Source organism: Scyliorhinus torazame, chromosome 4 (assembly GCF_047496885.1).
Source record: "Scyliorhinus torazame isolate Kashiwa2021f chromosome 4, sScyTor2.1, whole genome shotgun sequence".
NCBI classification, from domain to species: Eukaryota; Metazoa; Chordata; class Chondrichthyes; order Carcharhiniformes; family Scyliorhinidae; genus Scyliorhinus; species Scyliorhinus torazame.
In genome coordinates, this window is record NC_092710.1 from 196560187 (window position 1) to 196573051 (window position 12865).

Consider the following 12865-nt stretch of genomic DNA (forward strand, 5'->3'; position numbering starts at 1 on the left):
ACTGTAGCGATTCTATGGAAACAGACCAATTCAAATACACAGGAAGGAGAACCGGGTACAAGTTTCTTTCATCCTCAAATCACTCGGTCAGTTGGACTTTTTGTTCTTGTAATGATTACAACATGCACAGTAGCACAGTGGTTAGCACTGTTGCTTCACAGCGCCAGGATCCCGGATTCGATTACCGGCATGGGTCACTGTCTGTGCGAAGTCTGCACGTTCTCCCTGTGCCTGCGTGGGTTTCCTGGTTTCCTCCCACAAGTCCCAAAAGAGGTGCTTGTTAGGTGAATTGGGCATCCTGAATTCTCTCTGTGTACCCGAACAGGTGCCGGAATGTAGCGACTAGAAGCTTTTCACAGTAACCTCTTGCAGTGTTTTAAAAAAAAGATTTAGAGTACCCAATTCATTTTTTCCAATTGAGGGGCAATTTAGCATGGCCAACCCACCTATCCTGCACATCTTTGGGTTGTGGGGGCGAAACCGAAGCAAACACGGGGAGAACATGCAAACTCCACACGGACAGTAAGCCAGAGCCAGGATCGAACCTGGGACCTTGGCGCAGTGCAGTGTTAATGTATGCCTCCTTGTGATAATAAAGATTATTATTTTTGATTAATATTTTGTCCACTGAGCTCTATTTGGTTTGGCTCACTCAGACATTTATTTATGGCTCACTCATTTCTTATTTTTGAAGAGAAATAAATTGCAACAAAGGCAGAATGGAACAAGGTGCGTTGTCTTGATAAAACCCAGCCAAATGACTTCCTTCAGCTTTTACCATTCCATGACATCCTTTGCTTTCAGATGGCAAGGTGGGCGAGTAGGTAGATTAGGAGGGGCTACCAGGTCAGGGGCTAGTTAGATTGGGGATGGTAGGATTATGAGTTGTTGTCAGGTCTAGTGAAGGGGAGTTGTAGGTTTGAGCGGTTGCGGGGGTTGTCAGTCATTGAATCACTACAGTGCAGAAGGGCTGCTCAGCCGATTGTGTCAGCATCGACCCTCTGAAAGAGCACCCTACCCAGGCCCACTGCGCTGCCCTATCCCTGTAATCCCACCCAACCTGCACATCCTTCGGTACTAAGGGACAATTTTAGCAAAGCCAATCCACCCACAAGCTCATCGTCGAACTGTATGAGGAAACCGGAGCACCCAGAGGAAACCACACAGAGAGAACATGCAAACTCCACAGTCACCCAATGCCGGAATCGAACCCGAGCCATGGCATGTGAGGCAGCACTGTGCCACTACGGTGTAACCCAGGAGTAAGAATCATAGAATGGTATAAAATCTCCACTGTGCAGATGGAGGCCATTTGGACCATCAAGTCTGCACCGACCCTTGGAAAGAGCACCCTCCCTTGGCCTAGGCCCACACTCTGACCCTATCCCCGTAATCTCACTTAACCTCTTGACTACTAAGGGGCAATTTAGCATGGTCTAGCCACCTAACTTGCACGTTTTTGGACTAGGGTTTTTCAGTCTAACATCTGTGTAACTATCCAGGCAAGTATGTCCCTACTGTGCAATGCCTCCCACTCGAATTCAGAATTGGACACTTCCACGGAGGTTCCTGGGGAGCAGGGCAAGTTGGCGATCCTGGGTAATTCCCTTGAAGACTCTGCGCCCTGTATCTGGGTTACTATTCCTCTGCACATATGCTGCTTGACCTGCTGAACATTTGCAGTATTTCCCTTTGTCCCCAGCTCTGACACCTTGAAAGTCACATGACCCACCCCCACCCCCACCCCTTGCGCTCATTGGCCGATGCCAAGCTCCATTGTGAGCACGTGCGATTTATCAAGGCTCCGATTGGTCGGTGTTGCTGTCACTCAATCTCCGGGCCGTCAGTGAGGGACTGAAGCCTGCCCCGGGGAAGGAGAAACAGGCCAGGCCGGGGGTGGATCTGACTCGGAGCCATGTTACGGGCACGGCCAGTGCTCTGTCACTTTCTCAAGCCGCGGGCCTCCGGTGAGGTGCTGCGCCGCGGCAAGCACCTCTTACACCCGGAGTGGGTCGCTTTGGCGGAGAAACAGCTGAAGGGGAAGAAAGCCAAGGATCTGGTCTGGGAGACGCCGGAGGGGATCTCCATCAAACCCGTTTACACCAAGCGGGACGTGGCGGATATGGCCGAGGAGCTGCCCGGCAGGTGGCCTTACACCAGGGGCCCCTACCCGACCATGTACACGTACAGGCCCTGGACCATCCGGCAGTACGCCGGTTTCAGCACGGTGGAGGAGAGCAACCGGTTTTACCGCGATAACATCAAAGGTCAGCTTGGGCCGCCGGGGGGGGGCACTGCGGAAACCACTGCATTGTTTTGTCTGCCGGGGGGCGGGGCCAGGGGCGTGTGGGGGGGGCGGGGCCAGGGCGTGTGGGGGGGGCGGGGCCAGGGGCGTGAGGTGGGGGCCGGGCCAGGGGCGTGTGGGGGGGCGGGGCCAGGGGCGTGTGGGGGGGCGGGGCCAGGGGCGTGTGGGGGGGCGGGGCCAGGGGCGTGTGGGGGGGGGCGGGGCCAGGGGCGTGAGGTGGGGGCCGGGCCAGGGGCGTGTGGGGGGGCGGGGCCAGGGGCGTGTGGGGGGGCGGGGCCAGGGGCGTGTGGGGGGGGGCGGGGCCAGGGGCGTGAGGTGGGGGGCGAGGGGGGGGGGGGGTGGGCAGGGCCGGGGGGTGTGGGGGGGTAGGGTGTGTGGGGGGGTAGGGTGTGTGGGGGGGGTAGGGTCGGGCCGGGGTGTGTGGGGTGGCGGGCCAGGAGCGTGTGGGTGGCGGGGCCAGGAGCGTGTGGGTGGCGGGGCCAGGAGCGTGTGGGTGGCGGGGCCAGGAGCGTGTGGTGGCGGGCAGGAGCGTGTGGGGGGCGGGGCCAGGAGCGTGTGGGGGGCGGGGCCAGGAGCGTGTGGGGGCGGGGCCAGGAGCGTGTGGGGGGCGGGCCAGGAGCGTGTGGGGGGCGGGGCCAGGAGCGTGTGGGGGGCGGGGCCAGGAGCATGTGGGGGGCGGGGCCAGGGCCAGGAGCGTGTGGGTGCGCGGGGCCAGGGCCAGGAGCGTGTGGTGGTGCGCGGGGCCAGGGGCATGTGGGGGCTGGGGCCAGGGGCGTGTGGGGGCGCAGGTGGGGGCCAGGGGCGTGTGGGGGCGGGGGCCAGGGGCGTGTGGGGGCGGGGGCCAGGGGCGTGTGTGTGGGGGGGCGGGGCCAGGAGCGTGTGGGAGCGCGGGGGGCAGGGGCGTGTGTGGGGGGGCAGGGGCGTGTGTGGGGGGGGCAGGGGCGTGTGTGGGGGGGGCAGGGGCGTGTGTGGGGGGGGCAGGGGCGTGTGTGGGGGGGGCAGGGGCGTGTGTGGGGGGGGCAGGGGCGTGTGTGGGGGGGGCAGGGGCGTGTGTGGGGGGGCAGGGGCATGTGTGGGGGAGGCAGGGGCGTGTGTGGGGGGGGGCAGGGGCGTGTGTGGGGGGGGGCAGGGGCGTGTGGGGGGGGCAGGGGCGTGTGGGGGGGGCAGGGGCGTGTGGGGGGGGCAGGGGCGTGTGGGGGGGGCAGGGGCGTGTGTGTGGGGGGCAGGGGCGTGTGTGTGGGGGGCAGGGGCGTGTGTGGGGGGGGCAGGGGCGTGTGTGGGGGGGGCAGGGGCGTGTGTGGGGGGGGGCAGGGGCGTGTGTGGGGGGGGGCAGGGGCGTGTGTGTGGGGGGGGCAGGGGCGTGTGTGTGGGGGGAGCAGGGGCGTGTGTGTGGGGGGGGCAGGGGCGTGTGTGTGGGGGGGGCAGGGGCGTGTGTGTGGGGGGGGCAGGGCGTGTGTGTGGGGGGGGCAGGGGCGTGTGTGTGGGGGGGGCAGGGGCGTGTGTGTGGGGGGGGCAGGGGCGTGTGTGTGGGGGGGCAGGGGCGTGTGTGTGGGGGGGGCAGGGGCGTGTGTGTGGGGGGGGCAGGGGCGTGTGTGTGGGGGGGGCAGGGGCGTGTGTGTGGGGGGGGCAGGGGCGTGTGTGTGGGGGGGCAGGGGCGTGTGTGTGGGGGGGCAGGGGCGTGTGTGTGGGGGGGGGGCAGGGGCGTGTGTGTGGGGGGGGGCAGGGGCGTGTGTGTGGGGGGGGCAGGGGCGTGTGTGTGGGGGGGGGCAGGGGCGTGTGTGTGGGGGGGAGCAGGGGCGTGTGTGTGGGGGGGGCAGGGGCGTGTGTGTGGGGGGGGCAGGGGCGTGTGTGTGGGGGGGAGCAGGGGCGTGTGTGGGGGGGGGCAGGGGCGTGTGTGGGGGGGGCAGGGGCGTGTGTGGGGGGGGGCAGGGGCGTGTGTGGGGGGGGCAGGGGCGTGTGTGGGGGGGGCAGGGGCGTGTGTGGGGGGGGCAGGGGCGCGTGTGGGGGGGGGCAGGGGCGCGTGTGGGGGGGGCAGGGGCGCGTGTGGGGGGGGGCAGGGGCGCGTGTGGGGGGGGGCAGGGCGCGTGTGGGGGGGGCAGGGGCGCGTGTGGGGGGGGGCAGGGCGCGTGTGGGGGGGCAGGGGCGCGTGTGGGGGGGGGCAGGGGCGCGTGTGGGGGGGGGCAGGGGCGCGTGTGGGGGGGGGCAGGGGCGCGTGTGGGGGGGGGCAGGGGCGCGTGTGGGGGGGGGCAGGGGCGCGTGTGGGGGGGGGCAGGGGCGCGTGTGGGGGGGGCAGGGGCGCGTGTGGGGGGGGGGCAGGGGCGCGTGTGGGGGGGGGCAGGGGCGCGTGTGGGGGGGGGCAGGGGCGCGTGTGGGGGGGGCAGGGGCGCGTGTGGGGGGGGGCAGGGGCGCGTGTGGGGGGGGCAGGGGCGCGTGTGGGGGGGGGCAGGGGCGCGTGTGGGGGGGGGCAGGGGCGCGTGGGGGGCAGGGGCGCGTGTGGGGGGGGGCAGGGGCGCGTGTGGGGGGGGGGCAGGGGCGCGTGTGGGGGGGGGCAGGGGCGCGTGTGGGGGGGGGCAGGGGCGCGTGTGGGGGGGGGCAGGGGCGCGTGTGGGGGGGGGCAGGGGCGTGTGTGTGGGGGGGGCAGGGGCGTGTGTGTGGGGGGGGCAGGGGCGTGTGTGGGGTGGCCAGGGCCAGGGGCGTGTGGGGGGGGGTGGCCAGGGGCGCGTGGGGGGGGGGGCCAGGGGCGCGTGTGTGGGGGGGGCAGGGGCGTGTGTGTGGGGGGGGCAGGGGCGTGTGTGGGGTGGCCAGGGCCAGGGGCGTGTGGGGGGGGGTGGCCAGGGGCGTGTGGGGGGGGGGGGCCAGGGGCGCATGGGGGGGGGGCCAGGGGCGCGTGGGGGGGGGGCAGGGGCGTGTGGGGGGGGCCAGTGGCGTGTGGGGGGTGGCAGATGCGTGTGGGGGGGGCAGGGGTGTGTGGCCAGGGGCGGGGGGGGGTTGGGGCCGTGGGCGTGGGGGGGTGCGTGATCTCCCGGGGGGGGTGGGGCCAGGGGCGTGGTCTCCCAGGGGGGGTCAGGGGCGTGGTCTCCCAGGGGCGGGGTCTCCCGGGGTGTCGGGCCAGGGACCTGGCGTCACCAATCTGACGTCACGTGCCATCGGGCGAACCTGTAGCTGCTGGTTAACTTGCTGGGCGGGGGGAGGGAAATTGCGCGGGGGGTAAAATTCTGGAGGTGGCTGGGGTGAACATTCTGTAGCACATTGGTTGGCACTGCTTGCCTCACTCCCTAGGGACTCGGATTTGATTCTGGTCTTGGGTGACTGGGGTTTGCATATTCTCCTCCTGTCTGTGGGTTTCCGTCGTGTGCTTTGGTTTCCTCCCAGAGTCCAAAGATGTGCAGGTTAGATAGGGTGAGTGAGTGGGCCCAGGAGGTGTGGTTTAGGAAGGGTGCTCTTTCCAAGGGTCGGTGCAAACCCGAAGGGACAAATGGCCTCCTTCTACACTGTAGGGATTCCATGCATCCATAGATTTAAAAGTATCCTATCCAAACTATAACCCAGCTGTTTTACACATACATCGGAGATGAGGAATCCTGCAGCAAGTAACTCACCTGATTGTCCACCATCTTAAAGGCACAAGTTAGTGAAGTACTTGTATCATAGGATCATAGAATTTACAGTGCAGAAGGAGGCCATTCGGCCCATCGTGTCTGCACCGGCGCTTGGAAAGAGCATCCTTCCTAAACCACACCTCCACTGTATCCCTGTAACCAGTAACCCCACCTAACCTTTTTGTTTGGACACTAGGAGCAATTTAGCATGGCCAATCCACCCAACCTGGACCGCGGGAGGAAACCGGAGCACCCAGAGGAAACGCCGGAGGGGATCGCCATGAAACACATTTACACCAAGCAGGGCGTGGCAGATATAGCTGTGGAGCTGCCGGGCTGGTGGCCTTGCACCAAGACAAGTTAAAAAGACAAGCTTAAAGGCTTTGTGCCTTAATGTGTGGAGAGTTCGCAATAAAACGGCTGAACTAATCCCACAAATAGACGTAAGCGGGTAGGATACAGTCGGGATGGGAACTGAGCCTACTTGTGACACTAATAAAGATTATTATATAGAGCCCCAAACTGCAGTGGTGATTTTGGGAATGATATTAAACAGAAAATTAGAGACGCATGCGATAAAGGAACATCTGCAATTATGGGTGATTTTAATCTGCATGTAGATTGGGAAATTAAAATAGCCACAATACAGTAGATGATTCTTTTGACTCTAAACAATTCCAGCAGATTGGAAGGTAGCTAATGTAACTCCACTGTTTAAAAAGAGAGGTAGAGAGAAAACAGGGAATTATAGACCAGTAATTAAAGATGTCGGGAGTAGGGAAAATTCTAGAATCCATTATCAAAGATTTTACAGCAAAGCATTTCGAAAATAGTGGCAGGATCGGACTGAGGGGGGACAAACCTGCTTTCATGGCATATGCCCACAACTGGCTTAGTTACATTTTTCCTATCAGATTTAAACTCGCTAGTGGGAATACACAGGATGCCCTAGATCCATTGTCCTTTGAGACACTCCTGTCTGACCAGCTATTAGCCTACTACAGAGTCTGATGGCCTCTTGGCCCAAGATAACAATGTCCCAAGATAACGAAGATATGTTCAAGTCTGGAAACCCCAGATAACCTTTCTTTGAGGGGGCTGGGCAGAGCTTGGAGAAAGAGAGAAAAAGTATCCTGTTTTGAACAGGTTCAGAAGAAGACTTTGGAAATCGACCAAGAGAGGTCACGAAAGTTGCCACCGAGGCTGGCTTTGGAAAATGGTTATGAACGAATGTCCCTAACAGAAGAAAAATTGCTTCGTAAATGCAAGCATTGTCTTTGTGTGCCTGTATATAAGTAACGTGAGAGCTGCATGTTCTGTTAAAGTGCTGTTTAATGGGAACTACTAATAATAATCTTTATTGTCACAAGTAGGCTTATATTAACACTGCAATGAAGTTACTGTGAAAGGCCCTTATTCGCCACATTCTGGCACCTATTTGGGTACACAGAGGGAGAATTCAGAATGTTTAGTTCACCTAACAGCATGTCTTTCGAGACTTGTGGGAGGAAACCAGAGCACCCGGAGGAAACCCATGCAGACACGGGGAGAACATGCAGACTCTGCACAGGCAGTGACCCAAGCTGGTAACAGTGACCCAAGCCGCTAATCGAACATGGGACCCTGGCGCTGTGAAGGAACTGTGCTAACCAGTGTGCTACCGTGCTGCCCACTCGTGTGTGATAAGGTTAATAATCTGCAAGTGAATTGTTAGTGTTGGAGTTTAAATGTTTTTTCTTTTGTGTTAATAAAATTTGTTTATAAAATAACCAAGCCCTGTTTCTTATATTATCACCCCTGGAACAAATAGAGCTTTCTGCATCGTCTTAAAACTTTAAAAAGTTGTTGAGAGCTGACCAGGCATCTTTTGGAAAATAATAGCTTTAATTTAGGAACATAGAAAATAGATGCAGGAGTAGGCCATTTGACCCTTAGAGCCTGCACCACCATTCAATATGATCATGGCTGATCATGCAAATTCGTCATCCACTCCCGCTTTCTCTTCATACCCTTGATCCCTTTAGCCGCAAGGTCCATTTCCTGCTCTCTCATTAATATATCCCAACAACCTGTCCCGAACAGCTTTCTGTGGTAGAGAATTCCCCAAGTTCTTCCTCATCTTAGTTCTGAATGCCGTACCATTTATTCTGAGGCTGTGACCCCTAGTTCTGGACGTCCCCAACATCGGGAGCATTCTTCCGCATCTAGCCTGTCCAGTCCCATCAGGATTTTATATGTTTCCATGAGATTCCCTCATTTTTCTAAACTCCAGTGAGTACAAGCCCTGTCAATCCATTCTTCCGATGTCAGTCCTGTCATCCCGGGAATTAGTCTGGTGAACCTTCTGGACACCCTCAATAGCAAGAATGTCCTTCAAACTAGTAGACCAAAACTGCATTCAATATTCAAGGTGTGGCCTCACCAAAGCCCTGTATAAATGCAGCAAGACATCCCTACTCCTATACTCAAATCTTGTCGCTGTGAAGGCTAGCATGCCATGAGCTTTTCTCACCGCCTACTGAACATGCAGACCAACCTTCAGCAACTGTTCCACCATGACACCCAGGTCTTGTTGCACTTCCCCTTTTCCTAAACTACCACCATTCAAATAATCTGCCTTCCTGTTTTTGCCACCAGAGTGGGTAACCTCACATTTACCCACATTATATTGCATTTGCCCATGCAGCCAGCCTGTCCCAAGTCACCCGGCAACCTCTTTGCATCCTCCTCCCAGCACATATTGCCACCCAGCTTAGTGTCATCTGCAAATTTGGAGATATTGCATGCAACTCCTTCGTCCAAATCATTAATGTATGTTGTGAACAGCTGGAGCCCCAGCACTGAACCCTGCGGTACCTCACTAGTCACTGCCTGCCACTCTGAAAAGGACCCATTTATTCCCAGACTCTGCTTCCTGTCTGCCAACCAGTTCTCTATCCACGTCAATACATTACCCCCAATACCATGAGCTTTAATTTTGCTCACTAATATCTTGTGTGGGACCTTGCCAAAAGCCTTTTGAAAGTCCAGATACACAACATCCACTGGTTCACCCTTGTCCACTCTACTGGTCACATCCTCAAAAAATTTCAGAAGATTTGTCAAGCATTAATTTCACTTTAGTGAAACCATGCTGACTTGGACCTATCCTGTCCCCTCTTTCCAAATGCTCGGTTATTTCATAATTAATAATTGACTCCAGCATTTTTCCCACCACCGATGTCAGGCTGACACCATAAATATTTTAAATGATGATCAGCTTTCTGTGAGTATGCCAGAAGCCACATATATTCAGATACAGGGCCATCTCCTTTTGTAGACAGAAGTAACACGTCCACACATTGTGCCTTTTATTTTCAACTGAGCAGTCAACCTGCTAGTTTAAATTTGAACAAAGCTGGGCAGTTAACTGTTCTATGCTGCATTCCCAATGGCAAATCTCCACCAATTGGAGTGTGCTTGCCAACCAACAATTGCACTCTTTTCTCATGCAGTCTAAATTATTGTTCCCGTTTTACTGTTGGTAATTTCTTGAGAGTTGTCCTGATGAGTGCAAGATGAAAAGATTAACGTGTCTTTTTTTCAGCAACACTCTCATTGGTAGCAAAGCATTTACAGCACAAAAACAGGCCATTTGGCCCAATGTCTTTATGCTCCACGCAGGCCTGCTTTCCCCCTTCTTCATCTAATCCCATCATCTAGCTTCTAATTAAATGCATCAATGGTTATTTGCTTCAGATACTGTAGTGAGTTCCAATTTTTAACCACTCTCAGGGTAAAGATGTTTCCTCTGAGTTTCCTAGTCAGTTCTTTACAACTATCATGTCATATTTGCATTTGAGACTAAAATTATAAATATCCCTAAATCTACTCTACATCTGCCGTATCAAACCATTTTATAATCTAAGATTTCCATCAGGTCACCACTGTTCAGCTTTCTTTTCTATACAGATCCCTCAATATATTTGATCTTATTTGGTAGATGTAACTAATTTCTCAGTTCTGGTATCATTCCAGTAAATGTGTTTTCATACCTTCTCCAATGTTTCTATGTCCTTTTTTATAATATCGAGATCAGAGCTGTTGATTGTATCCAACCAAGGTTAAATACAAGTTTAACAAAAGCTTTCTGCTTTTCAGTCTATCCTAGAAATTAACCTCAGGTCTGCTGTTCATCTATCCCATTTAGACACGTATTTCAAAGAGTATGTTACCTCCTTGTTCTTCCAATCAAAAGGTACCAACTTGCACCTATCTGTGTTGAAGTTTATTTTGCTATTACAGACCCGTTTTACAAGTTCCCAATCTCTTTCCAGTATTTAGTCACATCCTCCTCTCATCGCTTCCCAATTTGTTTTTATTTGTAGATTTGAAATTGTACTTCTAATTCCCAAGTCCAGACCATTTGATGTAAATCAGTGGTGGGCAACCTGCAGCCAAGGGACTACATGTTTCCCATCAGGGTTCTGAGTGTGGCCCACAAATCATTTTGTTGACTGTTACCCAAGTGCAGGGTTGCCACATTCCACTGGTTTCCATCCATGTAGTTTTTTTCCCCTAATGGTATGATTGAAGTGGTTTGCGCATGTAAAGGGCACATGAAGTGAGGTGTGTGCTGATAGCAGACAACAATGACTGTGTGAGCTGTGCGCTCCCTCTGTCCAATCACAGCGTAAATATTTATTTTGTTTTTACCATTTAAAGTTGATAGTTATATTAATATACAAATGATTATGCATTTCCGATAAATCAGTATTAAATATTTGGCATTTCTTAAAATGTATCCATTCTTATTAATAGGGTCATGGTTAGTGAACATACCCCATTTCATTCTTGCGGCCCACTCACCAGCCTGGGATGTCTACCGCTGATGTAAATTGTGAACAACAATGATCCCAACGCTGATCTTTGTGGAATACCACTTCCACCATTTGCCAAGCTGAGGCCTTTAACCCTTCATCTGTTTTCTGTTTTGTAGCCAGCTTGCTATCCATTCTTCTACTTATCCCATGACTCCACAGGCTCTGACTGTAGTCTACTATGGTAACTTATCAGGGCTTTTTGGAAATCAAAATGGGTAATATCTACTATTGTGGAGATGCACCATTTGTCCTGCAGTTCACTAAATTCCGATGCTCTTTTACTCTCGCTGTGCTGTAATCAATTTGCACGTTCAAGAAGTTACAACACAAATTATTTTCAAGCTGAAGGGTGGATGAGAAAGTCCAGCTAACAGTCCACATAAGAAATAGAAGCTGGAGTAAAACAAAAAAGAGTGGCTAAGGTAAATATTGGTCCTTTAGAGGATGAGAAGGGAGATTTAATAATGGGAGATGAGGAAATGGCTGAGGAACTGAACAGGTTTTTTGGGTCGGTCTTCACAGTGGAAGACACAAGTAACATGCCAGTGACTGATGGAAATGAGGCTATGACAGGTGAGGACCTTGAGAGGATTGTTATCACCAAGGAGGTAGTGATGGGCAAGCTAATGGGACTAAAGGTAGACAAGTCTCCTGGCCCTGATGGAATGCATCCCAGAGTGCTAAAAGAGATGGCTAGGGAAATTGCAAATGCACTAGTGATAATTTACCAAAATTAACTAGACTCTGGGGTGGTCCCGGCGGATTGGAAATTAGCAAACGTGACACCACTTTAAAAAAAGGAGGTAGGCAGAAAGCGGGTAATTATAGGCCAGTGAGCTTAACCTCGGTAGTAGGGAAGATGCTGGAATCTATCATCAAGGAAGAAATAGCGAGGCATCTGGATGGAAATTGTCCCATTGGGCAGACGCAGCATGGATTCATAAAGGGCAGGTCGTGCCTAACTAATTTAGTGGAATTTTATGAGGACATTACCAATGCGGTAGATAACGGGGAGCCAATGGATGTGGTATATCTGGATTTCCAGAAAGCCTTTGGCAAGGTGCCACACAAAAGATTGCTGCATAAGATAAAGATGCATGGCATTAAGGGGAACGTAGTAGCATGGATAGAGGATTGGTTAATTAATAGAAAGCAAAGAGTGGGGATTAATGGGCGTTTCTCTGGTTGGCAATCAGTAGCTAGTGGTGTCCATCAGGGATCAGTGTTGGGTCCACAATTGTTCACAATTTACATAGATGATTTGGAGTTGGGGACCAAGGGCAATGTGTCCAAGTTTGCAGACGACACTAACATGAGTGGTAAAGCAAAAAGTGCAGAGGATACTGGAAGTCTGCAGAGGGATTTGGATAGGCTAAGTGAATGGGCTAGGGTCTGGCAGATGGAATACAATGTTGACAAATGTGAGGTTATCCATTTTGGTATAAATAACAGCAAAAGGGATTATTATTTAAATGATAAAATATTAAAACATGCTGCTGTGCAAAGAGACCTGGGTGTGCTAGTGCATGAGTCGCAAAAAGTTGGTTTACAGGTGCAACAGGTGATTAAGAAGGCAAATGGAATTTTGTCCTTCATTGCCAGAGGGATGGAGTTTAAGACTAGGGAGGTTATGCTGCAATTGTATAAGGTGTTAGTGAGGCCACACCTGGAGTATTGTGTTCAGTTTTGGTCTCCTGACTTGAGAAAGGACGTACTGGTACTGGAGGGTGTGCAGAGGAGATTCACTAGGTTAATCCCAGAGCTGAAGGGGTTGGATTACGAGGAGAGGTTGAGTAGACCGGGACTGTACTCGTTGGAATTTAGAAGGATGAGGGGGGATCTTACAGAAACATATAAGATTATGAAGGGAATAGATAGGATAGATGCGGGCAGGTTGTTTCCACTGGCGGGTGAAAGCAGAACTAGGGGGCATAGCCTCAAAATAAGGGGAAGTAGATTTCGGACTGAGTTTAGGAGGAACTTCTTCACCCAAAGGGTTGTGAATCTATGGAATTCCTTGCCTAGTGAAGCAGTAGAGGCTCCTTCATTAAATATTTTTAAGATAAAGATAGTTTTTTGAAGAATAAAGGGATTAAGGG

General features: G+C 54.0%; 1 protein-coding gene across 2 annotated transcripts in view; it reads left to right on the plus strand.

The window, feature by feature from the left end:
• The first annotated feature begins 1844 nt into the window (after positions 1–1844).
• mmut (methylmalonyl CoA mutase) overlaps positions 1845–12865 on the plus strand; it is a 75903-nt gene continuing 64882 nt past the window's right edge. The window contains exons 1-2 of one of the 2 annotated variants that reach the window (XM_072499065.1): positions 1845–2267; positions 10094–10141. In XM_072499065.1, the coding sequence (XP_072355166.1) occupies positions 1916–2267; positions 10094–10141 (400 nt within the window). In that variant the 5' untranslated portion in view covers positions 1845–1915. The remainder of the gene's footprint in view (positions 2268–10093; positions 10142–12865) is intronic. The other variant, XM_072499066.1, reaches the window with a different exon arrangement.